The 24,958-nt window shown below is 46.1% G+C and overlaps 1 protein-coding gene across 6 annotated transcripts in view; it reads left to right on the forward strand.

Moving 5' to 3' along the window:
• Nucleotides 1–24,578, forward strand: part of LOC105474264 (cyclic AMP-dependent transcription factor ATF-7) — a 128,694-nt gene extending 104,116 nt beyond the window's left edge. For 5 of the 6 annotated variants that reach the window (XM_011728763.3, XM_011728766.3, XM_011728764.3 and 2 more), the window contains 3 exons: nt 7,533–7,730; nt 8,897–9,005; nt 15,470–20,798. In XM_011728763.3, the coding sequence (XP_011727065.1) occupies nt 7,533–7,730; nt 8,897–9,005; nt 15,470–15,687 (525 nt within the window). In that variant the 3' untranslated portion in view covers nt 15,688–20,798. Of the gene's footprint in view, nt 1–7,532; nt 7,731–8,896; nt 9,006–15,469; nt 20,799–20,946 lie in introns of those variants that run through there. The other variant, XR_011609139.1, reaches the window with a different exon arrangement.
• Nucleotides 24,579–24,958: the final 380 nt, after the last annotated feature.

Raw genomic sequence — 24,958 nt, forward strand, 5'->3', positions numbered from 1 at the left:
GTCTCGATCTCCTGACCTCGTGATCCGCCCGCCTTGGCCTCCCAAAGTGCTGGGATTTCAGGAGTGAGCCACTGCACCCAGCCGCTTTTTTTTTTTTTTTTTTTTTTTTTTTGAGACAGGCTTTTGCTCTTGTTGCTTAGGCTGGAGTGCAGTGGCGCAATCTCAGTTCACTGCAACCTCTGGCTCCCAGGTTCAAGCGATTCTCCTGCCTCAGCCTCCTGAGTAGCCGGGATTATAAGCACCCACCACCATGCCCGGCTAATTTTTTGTATTTTTAGTGGAGTCGGGGTTTCACCATGTTGGCCAGGCCGATCTCGAACTCCTGACCTGAGGTGATCCACCTGCCTCAGCCTCCCAGAGTGCTGGGATTCCAGGTGTGAGCCACCATGCCCAGCCCCATTTTTTCCATATGTGAGTCATGGTTTAGTGTATCTGCAGAATCCTCTAAAATATGACACAGACTTACTTCAAGCCACACACTAAACAAAAGAGGCTCCCCTAGTCTCTTTCCCATCTATTAAGTCTTTTTTTTTTTTTTTTTTTTTTTTGAGACGGAGTCTCGCTCTGTCGCCCAGGCTGGAGTGCAGTGGCCAGATCTTGGCTCACTACAAGCTCCGCCTCCCGGGTTTACGCCATTCTCCTGCCTCAGCCTCCCGAGTAGCTGGGACTACAGGCGCCCGCCACCTCGCCCGGCTAGTTTTTTTGTATTTTTTAGTAGAGACGGGGTTTCACTGTGTTAGCCAGGATGGTCTCGATCTCCTGACCTCATGATCCGCCCGTCTCGGCCTCCCAAAGTGCTGGGATTACAGGCTTGAGCCACCGCACCCGGCCTATTAAGTCTTAAAAAGTAGTAACTTACCTGATAAGATTTTACAACAAAAACCATAACAATTTATTAATGAAATGTGATGTTATAGTACTAAGATACCTCAATAAAAAATAGGCCAGGTGAAGTGGCTCACACCTGTAATCCCAGCACTTTGGGAGGCTGAGGCAGGTGGATCTCCTGAGGTCAGGAGATCGAGACCAGCCTGGCCAACATGCAAAACCCTGTCTCTACTAGATATACAAAAAATTAGCTGGGCATGGTGATGCGTGCCTGTAGTCCCAGCTACTCAGGAGGCTGAGGCAGGAGAATCGCTTGAACCTAGGAGGTGGAGGTTGCAGTGAGCTGAGATCGCTCCACTATGCTCCAGCCTAGGCGATAGAGTGAGACTTTGTCTGGAAAGAAACAAACTAACGACAACAACAACAACAACAAAAACGAGACACACACCAAAAAACACCTCATTACCAATTAAATCCCTTTTTATCACAGAGAAACTAAAATCCTAAAAAAGGCAGAGGGGGTCCCATTTAGTTACCCATTTCTCTTCTCAAGGAGGTCTCAGTTTTAACAAGATTCTTTGGAAACTGAATAGTCCTCAGTTTTCATATCATCTGCACTGGACAGGTGACAGCACCTGAGATTGGTTTCTAGAATTATACCCTTTGCCTGGCCCCTCTTTTCCTGATGTCACCACCTGCTTCATCAGTTACTGCCACATGTCCAAACATTTCATGGCCATATGCTACGGTAAAGCTTGGCCAACAACAAAAGCTTTCATTTGAGTTTTTCTGTTGGAAGCTAAGCCTGCCTACCCTCCTGTAACCCCACTGAAGCCAATCCTGAAGATGGCAAAGCAGTAGCCCCCTTGCCTGAGTTGTGCTGCCTTCTCTCTTAGGGAAATGACATAGCTTCCTTTTTAGTGTTACTTGTTTGTTTTTTAAATTTTTATTATAAATAGGCCAGGCACGGTGGCTCACGCCTATAATCCCAGCACTTTGGGAGGCTGAGGTGGGTGGATCACAAGGTCAGGATTCAAGACCAGCCTGACCAACAAGGTGAAACCCATCTCTACTAAAAAAAATACAAAAATTAGCCAGGCCTGGTGGCGCACACCTGTAATCCCAGCTACTCAGGAGGCTGAGGCAGAAGAATCACTTGAGCCTGGGCGGTGGAGGCTGCAGTGAGCCAAGATCATGCCACTGCACTCCAGCCTGGGCTACAGAGCAAGACTCCGTCTCAAAAAAAAAAAAGAAAAAAAAAATATATATATATATATATTATAAATAATAGTAGCGGGCTAGGCGCGATGGCTCACACCTGTAATCCCAGCACTTTGGGAGGCCAAGGTGGGTGGATCACCTGAGGTCAGGAGTTCTAAACCAGCCTGACCAACATGGGGAAACCTACCTCTACTAAAAATACAAAAAAAATTAGCCAGGCATGGTGGCACATGCCTGTAATCCCAGCTACTCAGGAGGCCAAGACATGAGAATCACTTGAACCCAGGAGGTGGAGGTTGCGGTGAGCCCAGATCACACCACTGCACTCCAGCCTGGGCAACAAGAGCGAAACTCCATCTCAATAAATAAATAAATAAATAAATAAATAATAGTAGAAACAGGGTCTTATTATGTTGCCCAGGCTGGTCATGAGCTACTGTACCTGAAGCCAGTCCTGAACATGGTAACATGGACTGGCTTGGAACATTCCAGCTTCCTCTTTTTTTTTTTTTTTTTTAAATAATTTTAAAAGAGATGGAGTTTCACCATGTTGCCCAGGCTGGTCTCATACTCCTCAAGCAGTCCTCCTGCCTCAGCCTCCCAAAGTGCCAGGATTATAGGCCCTAGCCACCATGCTCAGCCCCAGTTTCCTTTTTAATCAACACTGATTCCTTTCCTTGTCATTCTTCCCCTCTTTCTCTTGGCCTAGTCTTTCACCTCCATTCCCTGCATGACTTACTGAATTGCCTATGACAGAATAGGAACCTTTCCTTTCCCCTGTCCTCCTGAAGAACTAATTTTTTGGCCGGGCGCGGTGGCTCAAGCCTGTAATCCCAGCACTTTGGGAGGCCGAGACGGGCGGATCACGAGGTCAGGAGATCGAGACCATCCTGGCTAATATGGTGAAACCCCTTCTCTACTAAAAATACAAAAAACTAGCCGGGCGAGGTGGTGGGCGCCTGTAGTCCCAGCTACTCGGGAGGCTGAGGCAGGAGAATGGCGTAAACCCGGGAGGCGGAGCTTGCAGTGAGCTGAGATCCGGCCACTGCACTTCAGCCTGGGCGAAAAAGCGAGACTCCGTCTCAAAAAAAAAAAAAAAAAAAAAAGAACTAATTATTTTTTCTTTTTTTTTTTTTAAGATGGAGTCTTGCTCTGTCACCCAGGCTGAAGTGCAGTGTCACGATCTTGGCTCACAGCAACCTCCGCCTCCCTGGTTCAAGTGATTTTCCTGCCTCAGCCTCCCGAGTAGCTGGGATTACAGGCACCTGCCATCATGCCCTCCTAATTTTTGTATTTTCTTTTTTTTTTTTTTTTTTTTTTGAGACGGAGTCTCGCTGTGTCGCCCAGGCTGGAGTGCAGTGGCCAGATCTCAGCTCACTGCAAGCTCTGCCTCCCGGGTTTTTACGCCATTCTCCTGCCTCAGCCTCCCGAGTAGCCGGGACTACAGGCACCCGCCACCTCGCCCGGCTAGTTTTTTGTATTTTTTAGTAGAGACGGGGTTTCACCGTGTTAGCCAGGATGGTCTCGAACTCCTGACCTCGTGATCCGCCTGTCTCGGCCTCCCAAAGTGCTGGGATTACAGGCTTGAGCCACCGCACCCGGCCAATTTTTGTATTTTCAGTAAAGATGGGGTTTCACCATGTTGGCCAGGCTGGTCTTGAACTCCTGACATCAGGTGATCCACCTGCCTTGGCCTCCCAAAGTGCTGAGATTACAGGCATGAGCCACTGCGCCTGGCCAATTTTTTGTATTTTAGTAGAGATGGGGTTTCACCATGTCACCCAGGCTGGTCTCAAACTCTTGAACTCAGGCTATCCGCCCACCTTGGCCTCCCAAAGTGCTGGGATTACAGGCATGAGCTACTGTACCTGGCCATAAAGGACTAATCTTTACATATGCTCCAGTCAGTTAAAGAAAAAGCCGAAATTCTCAGGAGAATTATTGTAAATTTCTTATACAAAGAGAAGCAGTGACCCAAGGCCTCTAGTTCATTAAATTGAGTTGGAAATTTCCTCTCCATTTTTTTTATTTTGGGAGAGATAATATTAGTCTGAATTTTAAAAAATTATTTATTGGCCAGGCAGGTGGCTCATGCCTGTAATCCCAGCACTTTGGGAGGCTGAGGCGGGTGGATCACGAGGTCAGGAGATCGAGACCATCCTGGCTGACACAGTGAAACCCCGTCTCTACTAAAAATACAAGAAATGAGCCGGGCATGGTGGCAGGCGCCTGTAGTCCCAGCTACTCAGGAGACTGAGGCAGGAGAATTGCTTGAACCTGGGAGGTTGAGGTTACAGTGAGCACCACTGTACTCCAGCCTGAGCACCACTGCACTCCAGCCTGAGCGACACAGCAAGTCTCCATCTCAAAAAAAAAAATCATTTCTTAATTATCTGTATTAATAGAGAACATAATTCAGTATGGCCTAGAGTAGAGTACGAGATTCTTTTTTTTTTTTTTTTGACAGAGTCTCACCCTGTCACTGTGGCTGGAGTGCAGTGGTGTGATCTTGGCTCACTGCAGCCTCCATCCTGGTCTAAGCCATGCCTCAGCCTCCCAAGTAGCCGGGATTACAGGTGCGCACAACCACTCTCAGCTGATTTTTATATTTTTAATAGAGGTGGGATTTCACCATGTTGGCCAGGCTAGTCTTGAACTCATGGCCTGAAGTGACCACCTGCCTTGGCCTACCAAAGTGCTGGGATTACAGGCGTGAACCACCATGCCCAGCATCTTTTTTTTGTTTTTGAGTCAGGTTCTTGCTCTGTTGCACAGGCTGGAGTGCGATGAGACAGTCATGGCTCACTTGCAGCCTCAATCTTCTGTGCTCAAATGATCCTCCCACTTCAGCCTCCTAAGAAGCTGGAATGACAGGAATGCATCACCATGCCCAGCTAATTTTATTTATTTGTAGAAATGGATCTCACTGTGTTGCCCAGGCTGGTCTCAAACTGCTGGGCTCCAGTGATCCTCCCAACCTCGGCCTCCCAAAGTTCTGGGATTACAGGCATAAGCCACTGCACCTGACCTCACATGTAACTTTTTAATTTTTTACTTTTTTTGAAATGGAATCTTGCTCTGTTGCCCAGGCTGGAGTGCAGTGGCGCAGTCTTAGCTCACTGCAACCTCTGCATCCCAGATTCAAGCGATTCTCCTGCCTCAGCCTCCCGAGTAGCTGGGATTACAGGCGCCTGCCACCACACCTGGCTAATTTTTGTATTTTTAGTAGAGACGGAGTTTTGCCATGTTGGCCAGGCTGGTCTCGAACTCCTGACCTCAGGTGATCCACCCGCCTCAGCCTCCCAAAGTATTGGGATTACAGTCATGAGCTACCGCATCTGGCCACGTATAAGTTTTGACTCCCCAAAAACTATACTAATAGTCTACTGTTGACCAGAAGCCATCCCAATAACGTAGAGTTGTTTTAACACACATTTTGTATATGTATTATCTACTGTATTCCTACAATAAAGGATGCTAGAGAAAAGAAAATATTAAGAAAATCATAAGGAAGAGACAATATATTTACTATTCATTAAAGCAGAATTGGAGTATCATACAAGTCATCATCCTCCTCATCATCTTCGCTTTGAGGAGGAGGAGGAGGAAGGCTTGGTCTTGCTGTCTTAGTGAAGGCAGAGGCAGAAGAGGTGGAGAAGTTGGAAGGGGGGCCGGAGAAACAGGCACACTTGATATAACTTTTTTTTTTTTTGAGAAGGAGTTTCACTCTTGTTACCCAGGCTGAAGTGCAATGGCTCGATCTTGGCTCACTGCAGCCTCCGCCTCACATGTTCAAGCAATTCTCCTGCCTCAGCCTCCCGAGTAGCTGGGATTACAGGCATGTGCCACCACACCTGGCTAATTTTGTATTTTTAGTAGAGATGGGGTTTCTCCATGTTGGTCAGGCTGGTCTCGAACTCCTGACCTCAAGTGATCCGCCTGCCTCGGCCTCCCAAAATGCTGGGATTACAGGCATGAGCCACCGTGCCCCGCTGGTCGGTATAACTTATTTTTTTAAATCTGCATTTAAGTGGACCTTTGCAGCTCAAGCCTGTGTTCAAGGGTGAACTTTTTTCTACAGATGATTGACCTTTCTACATTTAAAAACATTTTTGGCGGCCGGGCGCGGTGGCTCAAGCCTGTAATCCCAGCACTTTGGGAGGCCGAGACGGGCGGATCACGAGGTCAGGAGATCGAGACCATCCTGGCTAGTGCGGTGAAACCCCGTCTCTACTAAAAATACAAAAAACTAGCCGGGCGAGGTGGCGGGCGCCTGTGGTCCCAGCTACTCAGGAGGCTGAGGCAGGAGAATGGCGGGAACCCGGGAGGCGGAGCTTGCAGTGAGCCGAGGTCCGGCCACTGCACTCCAACCCGGGCGACAGAGCGAGACTCCGTCTCAAAAAAAAAAAAAAAAAAAACCTTTTTGGCTTCTGTTATAAAATTGGCCTTTCTTCTCCAAGTGCATTCCAACTAACAGAAAGGGATGATCTAAAAGTGCTTTAGTGACAAGGGACTTCAGCCTGAACTTTAAAAACAAAAGACAGTCCTGTATCACCAATTTGTAAGTGATTAAACATTTTTTGTTTGTAAACAAAAGTGGGGGGTTGTTCTTGAGGATGATTAATAACTGATTATAAATAAAAATAATATGGTTATCTGTATCTCCCCATAATAACTCACATGTCCCTGGTAATGAAATGGATGAGAACATTTGTCTCCATTTCTGAAACCTGTAATAGTATGCAATTGTTTTTACATGTCACTTGTCCAAATCAGTGATTCTCAAACTTTTTTATTTCACAGTCTTCTAAAAGTTCCCCTAATATCCTTCCCCAATTCTGATTTCCCTGCCTATAAGATTCCCTTTTGTTTTGTTTTGTTTTGTTTTTTGAGATGGAGTTTCACTCTTGTCGCCCAGGCTGGAGTGCAATGGCATGATCTCAGCTCACTGCAACCTCCACCTCCTGGGCTCAAGCAATTCTCCTGCCTCAGCCTCCCAAGTAGCTGGGATTACAGGCATACGCCACCACGCCCGGCTAATTTTGTATTTTTAGTAGAGATGAGGTTTCACCATGTTAGCCAGGCTGGTCTTGAATTCCTGACCTCAGGTAATCTGCCTGCCTCGGCCTCCCAAAGTGCTGGGATTACAGGCGTGAGCCAACCGTGCCAGTCAAGATTCCCTATTATTAAGAAACAAAAAGTAACTATAGTTTCATTTGTCTGTCTGTCTTAGAAATAATCAGAGTTTCCAAATGAACTGTAGTTTGTCTAAGTATGAGACTGAGAAGACTGGAAGGAAATAGGAGGCAAAATTGAGGACTCCTACATAAGAGAAGCTCAGGGACATAGTAATGAGACTTGCTGTGGTTACCAGAGGCTGGTACATCCTTTTACCAGGTCTTACTACTCTACCTAACATCAGGTGTGATTTGGAAAGGATTAATGTTCTCATCAGGTAACGTCTCTTCCTTCCTGGGCACCAGGTCTCACCAGCCCAGCCCACCCCTAGTACTGGGGGGCGACGGAGGCGCACAGTAGATGAAGATCCAGATGAGCGACGGCAGCGCTTTCTGGAGCGCAACCGGGCTGCGGCCTCCCGCTGCCGCCAAAAGCGAAAGCTGTGGGTATCCTCCCTAGAGAAGAAGGCTGAAGAACTCACTTCTCAGAACATTCAGCTGAGTGTGAGTGGATGCTTACTGGAATTGTTGAAAATCCAGAAAGTGGAATGGAATCAGAAAAAGTGGTACAATTTGATAAAAGATGGTAATTCTCTAATTAGGACAGATCTAGAAGTTGTTCCAGGAAGAATCTCTTTAACAGTAAGAGTTGAAATCTCTTTCATAGGGATTGGTGAAGACACTCATCATCTACCCCCAAATCTCCTGCTAGAGTCATCCATAAACGCGTTTGGATGAAGGAATTAGATTAAGCACCCCAGGGTGCTCTTTTAAATCATCTGTAGAATCTGACTGGGGTCATGAAAACCCAAAGGGAAATGTGTTTGCCCTAGATGATGCAGCTTAATAAAAGAAAAAAAGTGCTACAAGGACAAATAGAATAACTATAATCTATAATCCATACATTCTCTTGAATGTTATTTTTCCTTCTGATTAAAATATTTAATTTAAAAAGCAATATATAAATACATTTGTATTATAAAATATACACACAAATGTATAGAATAGAAGCAAAGTCTCTCTTTAATCTGCCTTTTCTAGTCCCGTTCTCTTTCCTGTAGATACATTTAATATGTACCTTCCAGATAGATTCATATTCCTAAATATTTTTTATTTATAGTTTTTATGTAGGGCTGGAAGGGTTGTGTGCTTGTTTTTAAGATAAACAGGTTAACAGTATTTCCCGGAGATCTAGCCATGGGTATGGGAGATCTACCTCATTCTTTTTAATAGCTGTATAGTAGTATATTCTGTAGTGTAGTGATGTTATAAGGTATGGATATTGATACTGCTCTAATTTTTTGCTAGAACAACGTTGCAGTGAACATTGCATGCACCTGAGTAAACAGTTCTGTTACGTAGATTCCTAGAAGTAGGCCTTCTTAGTCAAAGAGCATGTGTATTATTAATTTCAGTATAATCATATTTATCTTAAATAGGAGTAATTTTTCCATTATAAATCCTGACTTTTCACTGTCAGCAACTCCTGTCATTGAATTCATGACTATACTGGCCCTGGACCCTGTGAAAACTTGCTGGATGAGGAGTCTTGTCCCAATTCAGGGAAGAAAATCGAGGCACTATTCTCTCCTTCCTTTGGGAACAGCCACTGAGGGTGCAAGAATAGAGGATGAATTTTCTTGATACTCTTTTCTTCCCTCCCTCCTCAGAATGAAGTCACATTACTACGCAATGAGGTGGCCCAGTTGAAACAGCTACTATTAGCTCATAAAGACTGCCCAGTCACTGCACTACAGAAAAAGACTCAAGGCTATTTAGGTGAGTGGCACACAACCTAAGTTCAGTCAGTCAGTAAACTGCATGTCCTGAGTGTCTCAACTGTTTATAATTTTGTAACTCCATTCTGAATGTTCTGGGGACCCCACACTGATGAGTGAGTAGCCCTTGTGGAGCAACCAGACCTAGAAAAAAATTGTTTTTGACAACAATATAGAGTTATCCTAATTATCTGTTATAGTTGGGGGTTAAAGGATAGCAGTATTTACTGGGTGCATATTTTGTGTTAGGCGTGCTACAGTGTTCCCAAATCTCTCATGAATTGGATATTACCTACATTTATATGTGAGAAAACTGCACTCAGATTAGGTCATTTAGCTGAAGTTACCAAGCTGGGAAAGTGGTGAAGCCAAGATTTACATCTATGTTTTTTTGCTTTGTTTTGTTTTGTTTTGTTTTGTTTGAGGCGGAGTCTTGCTCTGTCCCCCAGGCTGGAGTGCAGTGGCGCGCTCTCGGCTCACTGCAAGCTCCGCCTCTTAGGTTCACGCCATTCTTCTGCCTCAGTCTCCCGAGTAGCTGGGACTACAGGCGCCCGCCACCACGCCCAGCTAATTTTTTGTATTTTTAGTAGAGACAGGGTTTCACCATGTTAGCCAGGATGGTCTCGATCTCCTGACCTCATGATCCGCCCACCTCAGCCTCTCAAAGTGCTGGAATTACAGGCGTGAGCCACCTCGCCTGGCACATCTTTTTTTTTTTTTGAAACGGAGCCTTGTTGTGTCGCCCATGCTGGAGTGCAATGGCATGATCTCGGCTCACTGCCACCTCTGCCTCCCAGGTTCAAGCAATTCTGGAGTAGCTGGGACTACAAGCTCCAGCCACCATGCCTGGCTAATTTATTTTGAGTGGAGACAGGGTTTCACCATATTGGTCAGGCTGGTCTCGAACTCGACCTCAGGTGATCCACCTGCCTCGGCCTCCCAAAGTGCTGGGATTACAGGTGTGAGCCACCGTGTCTGGCACATCTAGGTATTTCTTACTCCAAAGATACTGTCTTGGCCTAGAAAAGACATAAACCACAGATGATACATTGGGATATAGCGTATATTTTATCTAATGATAGGCTGATGTTGGTTTCAGTTTGTAATGTACGAGCACACATAAAATACTGCTAGAAGGCAATGGCCACAGAGTTGTGCTCAGGACGTAAAATTCTGAAGTTAAAATTACTGTGAATAATTTGCTTATGGGCAATAAAAGCTAATAAATGCTAGTTTTCTTTTTGCAAATTAAATTCATAGAACTATTGCTATCAAATTTTGATATATTGAATTATTTTTTCCGCTGTCTTTATTATTTCAGAGATGTGTTCCCATAGAAAAGGAGTAACCCTATCACCAATTTTAAACATCTCTATTTAAATTTTAATTTTAATATGTACTTCAGGGTGCATTCATTCATTAAGCAGATATTGATGGAATGTCTATTCTGTGCCAGGCACTGTTTTTCATGCTGGGGATATAATAAGGAACCAAATAAATTAGATTAAATCCCTGCCCTTGAGGAGCTTGTATTTTAGTGGGTGAGACAGACAATAAACAAGATAAATAGGTAAAATATATGACATGTTAGATAACAGTAAATGTTAGAAGAAAAATAAAACAGGGAAGGGTAATATGAAATGTTAGCAGCAGGACAGAAATTTTAGATTAGGTGGCTTTTGTATGAAGACCTGAAGGAAGTGAAGGAGCTATATGCATTTATATGGAAGAAAAGTACTATAGGGAGGAGGTTCAGCAACTGCAAAGATGCAAAGTCGCAAGGTACCTGGTACATCTAGGAACATCAAGGAGGCTCAGCTGGAGTTGGGTGTAGAGAGTAGGTGAAGACCAAGTGGGAGAGGTAATAGCAGCATTTCATGTAGGGTCTCATCAGTCATGGTAAGGATTTCAGCTTTTACTCTACACTGGGGGCCATTAGAGGGTTTTCAGCAGAAAAGTGATACAATTGATCTGACTAGGCTGGGCGCCGTGGCTCACACCTTTAATCCCAGCACTTTGGGAGGCCGAGGCAGGCAGATCGCCTAAGGTCGGGAGTTTGAGACCAGCCTGGCTAACATGGTGAAACCGTTTCTACTAAAAATACAAAAAATTAGCCGGGCGTGGTGGCACATGCCTGTAATCCTAGCTACTTGGGAGGCTGAAGCAAGAGAATCACTTGATCCTGTGAAGCGGAGGTTGCAGTGAGCTGAGATCGCGCCATTGCACTCCAGCCTGGGCAACAAGAGCGAAATTCTGTCTCAAAAAATCAAATAAAAAAAACTGATCTGACTTACATTTGTACAGGATTCCTCTGTTAGAGACATCAGGGGTACAAGGGCAGAAGCAGACAGTCCACTTAGGAGGCTATTACAGTAATACAAGCAAGGGATGATGGTAGTGAAAGCGATGAGAACAGGTTGAATCCAGGATATATTTTGAAGTCAGAGTGATGAGAGCAGATGGGGTGGTATATACGACAAAAAGAATAAAAAATTGCACCAAAGTTTTTGGCTTAAGCAACTGCAAGAATGAAGTTGTCATTAATTGAGATAGGGTAAAGTGTAGGGGAAATGGTTTGGGAGGTCTGTCAGGAACTCAGTTTTGGACAAACTGAGTTTAAGGAGCCTATTAGGCTTATAGGTGGAGATGTCAAGCAGTTGGTTGGTTATATGGATTTGTAATTCAGAGGAAAGGCTGAAGATAAAACTTTGGGAGTCGGCAGCATATAGCCAGTTTTGGTTTTATTTGGTGTGGGATTTTTTGGAGGCAAGGTCCACCTCTGTCTCCTAGGCTCTCAAGTGATCCTGCCCCCTCAGCCTAAGTAACTGGGACCACAGGAGTGCACCACCATGCCCAGTTAATTTTTTTGTTATTTTAGAGATGAGGTTTTGCCATGTTGGCCAGGCTGGTCTCAAACTCCAGGACTCAAGGGATCTGCCCGCCTTGGCCTCCCAAAGTGCTGAGATTACATGTGTGAGCCACCACACCTGGCTATAGTTTTTAAAGCATTGAAACTAGATGAAGTTCCCAAGGGAGACAGCGAAGATAGAAAAAGAGAAGTCCCAGGAATGAACAATGGGGTACTCCAACATTTACAGGTCATAGAAATGAGAAAGAAGCCACAAGAAACTGAGAAGAAACAACCAGGAAGTAAGGAGGAAAACCAGCTACAGAGCTGAATGTGGTATTCTGTAAATCAAAATAAAAAAGTGTTTCAAGAAGTTCAGTGATTTTAAATCCTGTTGCTGGGCACAGTGGCTCACGCCTGTAATCCCAACACTTTGAGAGGCTGAGGCAGGCGGATCACAAGGTCAGGAGATCGAGACCATCCTGGCTAACACGGTGAAACCCTGTCTCTATTAAAATTTTAAAAATTGGCCGGGCGCGGTGGCTCAAGCCTGTAATCCCAGCACTTTGGGAGGCCGAGGCGGGCGGATCACAAGGTCAGGAGATCGAGACCACAGTGAAACCCCGTCTCTACTAAAAATACAAAAAATTAGCCGGGCGCGATGGCGGGCGCCTGTAGTCCCAGCTACTCGGGAGGCTGAGGCAGGAGAATGGCGGGAACCCGGGAGGCGGAGCTTGCAGTGAGCCGAGATCGTGCCACTGCACTCCAGCCTGGGCAACAGCGTGAGACTCCGTCTCAAAAAAAAAAAAAAAAAAAAAAAAATTTAAAAAATCAGCCGGGCGTGATGGTGTGCATCTGTAGTCCCACCTACTTGGGAAGCTGAGGCAGGAGAATAGCTTGAACCCGGGAGGCGGAGGTTGCAGTGAGCCAAGATAGTGCGACTGCACTCCAGCCTGGGTGACAGAGTGAGACTCTGTCTAAAAAAACAAACCAAATCCTGTTGATGGGCTTAAGAGGATAAGGACTGTTTATCAGTATATAATCTATATAGGGTCAGTTTTCCACTTAGTCCTTGCAAGAACTCTGATACGTAGTTAGTCCATTAAACTACTTATTCTTTTTTTTTTCTCCTGCCCCAGCCTCCCGAGTAGCTGGGACTACAGGCGGGCGCCACCAGGCCCAGCTCGTTTTTGTATTTTTAGTAGGGACAGGGTTTTGCCATGTTCCCCAGGCTAGTCTCAAACTCCTGGCTTCATGTGATCTGCCCACCTCCGCCTCCCAAAGTGCTGGGATTACAGGTGTGAGCCACCACACCCGGCCTTACTTATTCATTATAGCAAAGATGTGTTTAGTTCCTGCTGTGTGGTATAGACATTATGTAAGTACTTGACACATGATGAATAAGACATTGTCACTACCTCTGAAAGAATCATAGGGTCATATAAACCTGTGGATGAGGTAAGGATGGATATCCCAGTCAAGGAGCCCCTGAACTGGGAGCTTCCTAAGGGCTTTGTGTTCCCGTTTTCTTCTCTGTGTACCCATGCCTGGCACATGGATGATGCTCAGTAAATGTCTGATGAATATACACTGTGAAAACACAAAGAATAAAGCAGTTAATGTACTGAGGGTAACAAAGATGGCTTCACAGGGGAGGCAATATTTGAGTCTATTTTTTTTTTTTTTTTTTTGAGATAGAGTTTTGCTGTGTCGCCCAGGCTGGAGTGTAGTGGTGTGATCTTGGCTCACTGAAAGCTCCGCCTCCCAGGTTCACGCCATTCTCGTGCTTCGGCCTCCCAAAGTGCTGGGATTACAGGCGTGAGCCACCACGCCCGGCCATATTTGAATCTTAAAGGAAAACTCAGGCATTCATCAGGGTGTCAGAAATACAACTGACTATGGAAAGTTTGCCTTTTTTCCACATATCTCTGTTTAAGCAGCTATAGAGGCTATCTGATGTTTAATAAAACTCCTTGACTTGCTGAGTATGATGACTCATACCTACAATCCCAGCAATTTGGGAGTCTGAAGCAGGAGGATGGCTTGAGGCCAGGAGTAGAAGGCTGCTGTGAGCTGTGATTGTGCCATGGCACCTCCAACCTGGATGACAGAATGAGACCTTCTAAAAAAATTTTTTTTTTTTTTTTTTTTTTTTTTTTTTTTTTTTGAGACGCAGTCTCGCTCTGTCGCCCAGGCTGGAGTGCAGTGGCCGGATCTCAGCTCACTGCAAGCTCCGCCTCCCGGGTTCACGCCATTCTCCTGCCTCAGCCTCCCGAGTAGCTGGGACTACAGGCGCCCGCCACCTCGCCCGGCTAGTTTTTTGTATTTTTTAGTAGAGACGGAGTTTCACCGGGTTAGCCAGGATGGTCTCGATCTCCTGACCTCATGATCCGCCCATCTCAGCCTCCCAAAGTGCTGGGATTACAGGCTTGAGCCACCGCGCCCGGCCTAAAAAAATTTTTAAAATATTTGACAGATGAGCAACATGGAGTTACCATGGAGTTACCATGGAGTTACTGAGCTACCCGAGTATGTAGCTCAGGTAGTTGTGTTTGGTAGTCAAATGTTAATATCACTTCAGGTGGAGTGGCATAGGTCATAATGTTTTATAATCATTAATGCCTAGCTAATTTTTAGTCAGGAGGGTCTTAAGATTTCTTTGTAGTTTTACATGTTGACTGAACCTGGGCCAGGGACTGGCCATTCATAATATCATTTTATTATAGCTCGATATTTATCAGACTTACCTGTGGTACAACTACATGGTAAAGGAACATTAAAAATAATGGAATAGGCCTGGCACAGTGACTCACGCCTATAATCCCAGCACTTTGGGAGGCCGAGGCAGGCCGATCACTTGAGGTCAGGAGTTTGAGACCAGCTTAGCCAACATGGTGAAACCCTGTCTCTACTAAAAATACGAAAATTAGCTGTGTGTGGCAGTGTGCACCTGTAGTCCCAGCTACTGGGGAGGCTGAGGCGCGAGAATTGCTTGAACCTGGATGGCAGAGGTTCAGTGCCATCAGATGGTGAGCTGAGATCGTACCACTGCACTCTAGCCTGGGCAACAGAGCAAGACTCAGTCTCAGGAAAAAAATAATAATTAAATAAAATAATGGAATAATTCAGTTCCTCTGAGAATTAATCAAAGAGGATGGCTAAAAAGAGATCTGTTTTAAATCACCTTTGAAGAAATGAAGGCCAGGCACAGTGGCTTATGCCTATAATCCCAGCACTTTGAGAGACCAAGGCAGGAGGATCACTTGAGACCCTGTCTCTTAGAAACAAGAAAGAATGGAAGTAATGAATAATAAGAAGAGTTGGGTAATGAACTATGCAAAGACCTAGAAACCAGACAGTGTAATTAACATGTTGGAGATTCATTTTATTGGGATAGATAGGTTAATTTTGGCCTAGTTCTTCCCTTCTTACAACTTCCCATTTCCTAGCCCATTTATGACTTAGAAGCCAGGATTCTGGGAAGTGTTTCCCAAAAAAAGATGGGTTTCATTTCCCTTTTGGTCTCCTTTAGAATTATGGCAAAAGGTAGTCCTGCCTCTTTCCCCATTCTGTTTTCTAACCAATTGCTCTCTGCTCTTTGCCCTTCTTCCTGGCAGAAAGCCCCAAGGAAAGCTCAGAGCCAACGGGTTCTCCAGCCCCTGTGATTCAGCACAGCTCAGCAACAGCCCCTACCAATGGCCTCAGTGTTCGCTCTGCAGCTGAAGCTGTGGCCACCTCGGTCCTCACTCAGATGGCCAGCCAAAGGACAGAACTGAGCATGCCAATACAATCGCATGTAATCATGACCCCACAGTCCCAGTCTGCGGGCAGATGATGCCTCCTCTGGTGGAGAGGTCCTCAGCCAGAGCTCGCCCGCCCAAGAGCCAAGAGAGATGTCATCTTATCTCCTCCCATCTGCCTTGGACATGGCAATATGGGTCAGGGGGAACTGTGTGTTGTGAGTAATGGACAGACATGGGGCTTTTTAGCCACATGGTCATGTACGTTTGACACCTGTGCTGGGGGCCTCCCAGCCCCAGAGCCTCATAGATCATCCCCCAAGGGTGGGGTTTCTGATGCACCCACAGCCAAAGGCCTTTCCAGATGGTCCGAACAATCACCCTTGCCCCATGCACGTGTATCTGTCTCTTTTAACACTAACCCTTGGCAGTTCTAGGTTTGGGGTTTCTCAGTTCCCTCTCTTCCCACTAAGCTGTGGCTGTTACCTTTTTGTTCCTTACTAGCATGCCACTTCCTGCCAGATAGAGGGAGGCTAGATTTGATTTCATATCACTCACTGACCCAGCCCCAGCCACCCCATGGACTCAGGACTCTGTCTCCCATAGCTGCTTATTTACCCCTGTTTCCTTTTTCCCCTTCCTTAATTCTAGTTAAAACATTCACTTACGGAGAATATAAGGTTACTTTTGATGTATGAAGTAGCAGTATTTTCCAGTTCTTCCATAAGCTTTATTCCTTCTCCCTACCTGCCACCAAAAAAAAAAAAAAAGCAAAAAGAAAGAAACTCTCAAGAGTTCTAATTCTTTTTCATCTATTTCCAGAGCTATTTGGGTACCTCATTTTGTTGCTTGACTTTATCTAGTGTAGTGGTGGGGTCTTTCCCACCACCCCACTAGGCCTTGGCAACCTCGTTTTGTGGCCTTATTATTAAAGATTGCTTGGTAGTGAAAAGGGAAGGGCCCAGAATCTGACTGGCTGATTCTGTCTCCTCCCCTCCCTCCTTCTTCAGTTTTAATCATCAGGGCAGACAGGAACAAAATATTTCAAAGCTTGGTCCATCAGGTTAGGGATTAGTTGATTCCTTTATGTTTTATAAGAGTTTACTGGCCAAAGCGTACATATTGTCATCTTTGGTCATCTTTCTGCTCCTGCCTCTCCCTCTTCATTCCCCTGTCAAGGTTACCCGCTCCCCACCCCCCCCGTCTCTCTTCTATAACTACTTCAGACACAGCCCTCCTGGAGGCTGTCATGTAGGGGACTCTCGAGTTCCCTTGCTCTACCCCATCTCTCCCCCTCACACATCTGTCTGCTTTTCTGAGCTAGAGTCTTCTGTTCATAAGTGCCCATCACCATCTGGACTATCTTCTTTGTCTTTCACCAGGTTCCTAGCTTAGCCACTAGGTCTTCCAGGTCCTCCAGAGTTTCTTCAACCCATTTCTGCTCTCTTCCCCTTACATGCAGTGCTCCAGGATCTTGAAGCATCATAGCCAAGGTCCTGAGTGGGTTTACTTGAGTACAAGATTGAAAGGAGGGAGGAAGGGAAGAGGGAAAGTACAGAACTGGCCCCCCAGCAAAGGACCCCAGGGTCTGGCCTGGGAAATTGATGACTATTGCTCTCAACCATTCTTTGAAGAGTTGGGTTGCAGAGGGAGCAGTTCATCTCTCTTGTCCCTGTTTCTTCCACATTAAGGTTTCTCATCTCCCCTGGGCTCTGAACTATGCAGTTTCTACCAGGACCATAGGAAGCAATTCAAAGCCAGAGGCCTGTGGATAGATAGGTCAGCTTTAATTGCCTTTCCGTATGAAACCCTTCCAGTTGTCCCAGAGCCACTTACTGCCATCTGTGCAAGCCAAGAATGTCCTTCTCTCCATCTTTCCTACCTCCATCTTAAACATACAAAATAACTGCCAGCTTCCTTTCTTATTTTGCCTCCAAAATTCACTGTCACAGGGGAATGAGAAAATGTTTTAAGCTACAAGATTCCCATTTCCTTAAAGTGATATCCTATCCTAGTGAACCAGTCAGGTAGCAGGTTCTGCTGCATTTGTTTTAAATTTCCCCTCCTGCTTTTCAGAGCTGGTGCTGAACAGGCCACACCCCTAAAGAAAAAGGAGAGAAAACATGGTTTTCTCATCTTCTACCACCAGGTACCCAACAGGAATAGGCCCTGAAGTGATTCAGACTAGCAAATGTTATGGCAGATGGTCAGGATGCAGGTTACCACATCCAGGGACTTCACTTTTGCCTTTAAAAATTCACAGCCATAACTTGTGCTCAGGACTTCCCCTTTAGCCGGCTGCTCCCTGGGATTTTCTCCTGCTTTTGTTTCGTTTTTTATTGTCTTGATTTCCCAGTAGCAGCCTTGCCCTAAAGCTTGACTGAGTTTATGGCTCCTAAGGAGCTTTCCTAAGACTCTTGACTATTTTTCTTCTGCCTTCAGTCAAGTGTTTTTACAGTTAAGGATTAATTTGTCACTGCATACATGTCCTGCCAGTCTGTCCCTGTGTTGGGTGACTAATTTATGTAGAGGGTCTTTTTTATTTCTTAGCCCCCATGACTAATTATCTAGTCCTAACTTCATTTTTATCAGTGGGAAGATGTATACGGGACCTCAATGAGGAGCACTGCCAGAACCACAGTAACAAAATGGCACTGAATTAAGGAAGTAGCAGGTCAGAACCCCCCCCTAGATAGTTCCTGAGTTGGTTCTCAGTCTCACTAAGGAGGCAGAACAATTGCCTACCCTGAAACTTCTCTAATAGTCAAAGGTAACATCACTTACCTTATTATTGCTACCAGCCAGATCCATCCGGACCAGAACCAAACATCATGGAAGGTGTCACTTGGCCCTTCCTAAAGTCCATGGCCTTCCTAGAGGCCTAAGGGAGGACACTTTCAGAAAGGAGCTGAGTGTATGGTGGGTGTCCTGAATTCATTCACGTGAATACAGGACTCAGACTTCCCACCCCACTCCAATGTGAGTGCTCAATACACAGGCACTCTAGCTAGCTGCCACGTACCCAAGGCCACAGAGGAAGGGGACAGAACCAGGTCTTCTGGTCTGCTCACTTTCTGCCCCATTCCCCTAACAGAAAGCTTGCTTAGAGTTGAAAAGTCTGAGAAAGCCTCCCACACTACTAGAGAGGCCACAAAAAAAAAAGTCATGCCCCCTTTACTTACTCTTTTGCTGCTGTTTATGCACCCCAAATCTGACTTCCTTGGCCTTCACCTGCCTCCTTGGCCCCAAGCATTAGACCATGTACTCTAAGTAGTGGTTAAAGAGGGACTGGGCAAACTGAACCTCCTCTTGCTCACTTCTCTATCCCTGTTCCGTTGGTTTTGGCTCCTTTCTTGATTCACTGCCCTCTAGCACCACCCATCCTGATAGATGGAGAGTGCTTAACCCCAACCATGCTCTATATACAGCCTGAACCACCAAGCAGACACCAAAAAAATTCTTCCTGTGGTTTCTGGGGCTCCCCTGCTCCACACTGAGAGGCTCCTTAAAGGTGCCAGCCCCTGAGACAGCTATCCCCACCAGTTTTCTCCTTTTTTCATAACTTTCTTCCCATCCCCAAATCATTAATTTTTCATTAATATTGTACATTGTATACACAGGAAGGAAATATGTTATTTTTTTTAATTTCATAACCAGTCTGTTTAGATTCCAGTCTTCCTAGCTATATCACATATGCCTTGTTGATATGCTCTTTCTGCTTTCTTTAGACTTAATGTTTGACGGGGGTGGGGGTGTTTGGCAGAACAGGAAAGGTGGGGATCCTAAGGCAGATTAAAGGACTCCCTCCACCCCACTATAGCCTCCCACAACTCTAGTCATCCCTCTCATAGTACAGGACTGATTTCTCTGTGTCTGTTTGTACACACAAATGTGCATACAGACATAAATTCCCCCACCCCATACCAAGGTGGTTACCCAGCAGGAATGAGCATAGGTGGCTGCTAGCCACCATTACCACTCTCTGCACCAGTTGAGTTGTCTCTCTTTGGGGTAAAGTCTTACCCCAGAATGAGAAAAGGCTGGGGAGAGTAGGGCAGGTTAAAGGAGCTTATGTCCTTTGTAGATGTAGGTTTGTATCATAGCTACTAAGGTTTATTTTTTTAATGGGGGGGCTAATAGCACAGAGATATCTCACCAGCAGTAGCTACTGGTGAGTGATGTTTTAGCTGTAAGAAGTGGCTATGAGCAATAGTTTCACTGACTTTACCTTAGGGCAGTGGTTCCCAGAATATGGTCCAGGACCAGCAACATCAGTGCCACAATATCTGGGAACTTGTTAGAAATACACATTCTCAGGCCCCATCCCAGACCTATTGAATCACAGACTCTGGGGGCAGGATTTAAAAGCACTCCAAGTGATTCTAATGCACACTAAAGGTTGAGAACCATTTCTTAGGGATAAGCTGGGAAAGTATTACAGGTGTGGAGGATATTTCAAATACATATTTTGCCTTTGCACTAACATTCTTCCATTTCTTTCAGTCTCTTCCTCCATTCCCATTAAAGTAATCCCCATCATATCACTGATCTCAAAATCTAGATTTGTCTTCTTTCTAGTCGTATTCTTAAAACCATGCATTGGTCTGGACAGGAGTTGTCCCATATTCCCTTGCAGACTGGTCACTCCATGTTCTCTGTTACAGTAAGGACCAGCCAGAGCTTCAGCTGTCCCGTTCCTCCCCGCACAACACACACACCTTTCAGGCAGGGAGGAGATGAGCCTCCAGCCCCAAGAGTGGAGGCTGCCACATCCTAACATAGTATCTATTGAAAAGGAAGCAGTGTGTATCTATGATTATATCTCTGATCATCTATATATTTTTGACGTGTAGCAACACCTCTCCATCTTATCAAGGAACTCGGTCTGGGTCTCCCCAGTGCCCAGTGGTGGCCTTTGACAGGTAGGAGGATGCAGTGCTACAGGCTATTTTGTTTTTTGTTACAAAACTGTCTTTTCCCTTTTCCCCTCCACCTGATTCAGCATGATCCCTGTGAGCTGGTTCTCACAATCTCCCGGGACGGGGCTGAGGCAGGGGCTTCGCTCTATTCTCCCTAACCATACTGTCTTTTCCCCCTTGCCACTTAGCAGTTATCCCCCCAGCCATGCCCTCTCCCTCCCTTCCTTGCCGTGGCATATATTGTGCCTTATTTATGCTGCAAATATAACATTAAACTATCAAGTGAACCACTGTTATGTCTGATGCTTCACTCCTCTATCCACAGGCCCCATTGTCCACTCTTCTGGGAGGTCACTGGCCTTTCGCGTCTGTCATCTTCCTCACTCCCCCATTTCTTAGGACAGAAGGAACAGGGATTCTTGTCTTTTTATGCAGGGGAGACACAGCCTATAGAAGGTGGATGATTTCTATAAATTACAAAGTATGACAGAAGGCCCGGGACAAAGCTCCTGTGGACTGCCTTGGAGACAAAGGCCCTTGGCATCCTGGCAGCAAGCACTCACCAGGAAACTTAGTATGTGCTTTATGTGGATGGTGGGTGGGAGAGTTGCTGATGGCAAATGGCCTTTTACTTTTCAGTGTTTTGTTGCCAACCCCCACCCAACCATTAAAAAAAAGTTGCCGGCCGGGCGCGGTGGCTCAAGCCTGTAATCCCAGCACTTTGGGAGGCCGAGATGGGCGGATCACGAGGTCAGGAGTTCGAGACCATCCTGGCTAACACAGTGAAACCCCGTCTCTACTAAAAAATACAAAAAACTAGCCGGGCGAGGTGGCGGGCGCCTGTGGTCCCAGCTACTCCGGAGGCTGAGGCAGGAGAATGGCGTAAACCCGGGAGGCGGAGCTTGCAGTGAGCTGAGATCCGGCCACTGCACTCCAGCCTGGGCGACAGAGCCAGACTCAGTCTCAAAAAAAAAAAAAAAAAAAAAAATGGTTGCCATTGTGACCAGGAAGCACACACACAAAGACAGAAAGTATAGCTTTCTATGGTAAGGAGGAGGCTGGTCTGGAAATGAGGGGCAGAGTTTATTTAGAAGCAGGTAAGAAAACCAGGCATGGTGGCTCATGCCTGTAATCCCAGCACTTTGGGAGGCTGAGGCGGGTTGATCACCTGAGATCAGGAATTCAAGACCAGCCTGGCCAACATGGAGAAACCCCGTCTCTACTAAAAATACAAAAATTAGCCAGGCGTGGTGGCACATGCCTGTAAGTCCCAGCTACTCAGGAGGCTGAGGCAGGAGAATTGCTTGAACCTGGGAGGCAGAGGTTGCAGTGAGCTGAGATCACGCCATTGCACTCCAGCCTGGGCAACAAGAGTGAAACTCCATCTCAAAACAAACAAAAAAAAAGAAGCAGGTAAGAGTTCACAAGAAAAACAGGTAATGCTCAGAGACTATGGGAATCAGGAAGACGTGTAGGGAAATCACAGATAATTTATTGCATCTGTATATTCCTTTATAATTAACATCACAAATGAGAACAATGAGCCAGGCTGAAGAATTTGACAAAAGAGATAGCAGGTGTCTCTGGAGTTTCCCAGTAGGAGAGAAGTGATTTAAGAAGCTATCTGTGGCTGGGGTTTGGTAGACACTTGACACAAATAGCCTGTGCCTCCTGAGGAGAGCAGGAAAGGCAGTGGTGGTCTTCACTGTGTTGTGGCCAAGAGCACATGGGGGTCCAGATAAGGGTAAGAGAGGAAATTGCTAAAAGCCAAATACCAAAGCCCAGATTATGAGGTTTTGGAGGTGGGAATGCACTCTGAAAACTGGGCAGTTTACCAAATTAGAGGAATCAACCCATTCCAACTTCAAAGGAGACCAGTCACCTCCATCCTAGACACAGGAAGCCCCCTAGACCAGCCTCTTTCTGAATGCAGCTCATCCCGGAGCCACTTGTAATTGATGTTTAAAGAAATACTAGAAGCAGCAGGATGGTAAACATGGAGTGTCTGCCCTATGCTACATGGAATGGTAGATTGCTTTACTGTTCACCTCATGATAACAGGAATAGTCGCTTCATTTTATTGATGATGAATTGAGGTTTAGCCAAGTCACACAGTGACGTTCAAGAGCTAGGATTACAACTGAGTTCTGTCTGACCCAGAGCCAGCTCTGCAGTGTCCCATCCACCCTCACACTGCTGCTTCTCTGGACCTCTGTCAGATAGGAGCAGACAAGGATCATGCTGGGATGCAGCAGCTACTGCCCACAGAAGAGCCATCTTCCCATGTCCTTGATACTCCGTTTTAAGAAGTGGTAAACTGGCCGGGCGCAGTGGCTCATACCTGTAATCTCAACACTTTGGGAGTCCCAAGCGGCGGATCACCTGAGGTCGGGAGTTCAAGACCAGCTTGACCAACATGGAGAAACCCCATCTCTACTAAAAATACAAAACTAGGTAGGTGCGGTGGCGCATGCCTGTAATCCCAGCTACTCGGGAGGTTAAGGCAGGAGAATCACTTGAACCTGGGAGGCAGAGGTTGCAATGAGCCGAGATCAAGCCATTGCACTTCAGCCTGGGCAACAAGAGCAAAACTCCATCTCAAAAAAGAAGTAAAACTACAAGATGCCATGATGATGAATGTCAGGTTCTATGCTTGGGACCAACCATGAGACAAAGCTTACAAAAAGGTTTACCCTGGCTTAGTCTGCATTAATAGAAATACGGTATCTGGAGCATCCAGATCCAAACTGCTGTGATCTGCATATCTAAAGGATAAGTTGGTTCCTAGATGCCTTGCCTTAAAGAGTGGGGTGCTTCCCCTTGAGCAAAAAAGACTATGGAGTGGGCCGGGTGCGGTGGCTCACGCCTGTCATCCCAACACTTTGGGAGGCCAAGGCGGGTATATTGCTTGAGGCCAGGAGTTCAAGACCAGCCTGGCCAACATGGTGAAACCCCAGCTCTACTAAAAACACAAAAATTAGCCAGGCATAGTGATGTGTGCCTATAATCCCAGCTACTTGGGAGGCTGAGGCAGGAGAATCACCTGAACCCAGGAGGCAGAGGTTGCGGTGAGCCGAGATCGCACCACTGCACTCTAGCCTGGGTGACCGAGCCAGACTCCATCTCAAAAAAAGACTGGAGTAGAAGAATGAACTCTGTCTTCAAAAATATGAAGAGCTTTTACACATGAAAGATATGAGAGACGTTCTGTTGAGACTTAATGGAGCAAACTAAGACCCCCAGTAGAAGTCACAGGAAGCCCAAAGCCCCCTCAGCACAAGGATAAATATGTCTGAAGACTGAGGAGACGGTAAGTTCCCCGACTGGGGCACGTGAGGTAATCACAGCTAACGTTTTGAGGATACCTGTTCTATGCCAGCTGTTTTACTGAATGGATTACAAAAAGTATGTGAAGTAATGCACACCCTAGGAAGGAGTTCCTTGTAAAATGGGCCCATGTTTTAGGTGAGGAAACTGAAGCTCAGAGCGGGAGACAACTTGCTCAAGCAGAGGCCAGGGCCTTTATGTCTTGGCTCTTCCTCGGCACAGGCTAGAGACCCACACTGGTGGGGATTCTCAGAAATGGACTCGAGGATTAGAAGGAACCTGCACCATATGGCTTTGAAGGCCTCTCCCTGAGGATTAGTGATTCTGATTTTTCTTAAGACAGGATTCGAGGCTACCCTAGTATGTGAGAGCCAGAGCCAGGCAGAGGCTGTGGTGACCAGAGTTGGGGGCAGAATGATAGTCCAGCCCCATAGTAGCCTGCTCCTGTCTTTCTGGGACTCCCTAGAGTCTGGACCCTAGCACCTCCACTGAGCCTCACCCTCCTCACTTCCTCTGCAGAGGTCTATTCTAGGAAAAGGAAATGGCCGGAGCTGGCAGTGAGGAGCTGTGACCACAGGGTGGCAGCAGTGCTTCAGCTGTGGAGGACAACTCTGTAGCAAGGGCAATGAGGCCAGTCCGAAGCAGTGCTCTCTAGTGAAGATGGGGCTCTGTCTGCAAAGATTTGAAGCCACACCCATTCAGTGGGCTCCAAAACCCTGTAGCCTCCTTCTATATCTTAATAGTTTTTCTTTTTTTTTGAGACAGAGTTTCTCTCTTTTTGCCCAGGCTGGAGTGTAGTGGTGCCATCTCAGCTCGCTGCAACCTCTGACTCCCGGGTTCAAGCGATTCTCCTGCCTCAGCCTCCTGAGTAGCTGGGATTACAGGTGACTGCCACCACCCCCAGCTAATTTTTGTATTTTTATAGAGACAGGGTTTCACCATGTTGGCCAGGCTGGTCTCGAACTCCTGACCTGAAGTGATCCACCCACCTCGGTCTCCCAAAGTGCTGGGGTTACAGGTGCAAGCCACTGCACCGGCCAAAAAAAATTTTTTTTAATTAAAAAAAAAAAAGATACAAGTTGGGCATGGTGGTTCACACCTGTGTAGTCCCAGCTACTTG

This window comes from Macaca nemestrina, chromosome 10 (assembly GCF_043159975.1).
Source record: "Macaca nemestrina isolate mMacNem1 chromosome 10, mMacNem.hap1, whole genome shotgun sequence".
NCBI classification, from domain to species: Eukaryota; Metazoa; Chordata; class Mammalia; order Primates; family Cercopithecidae; genus Macaca; species Macaca nemestrina.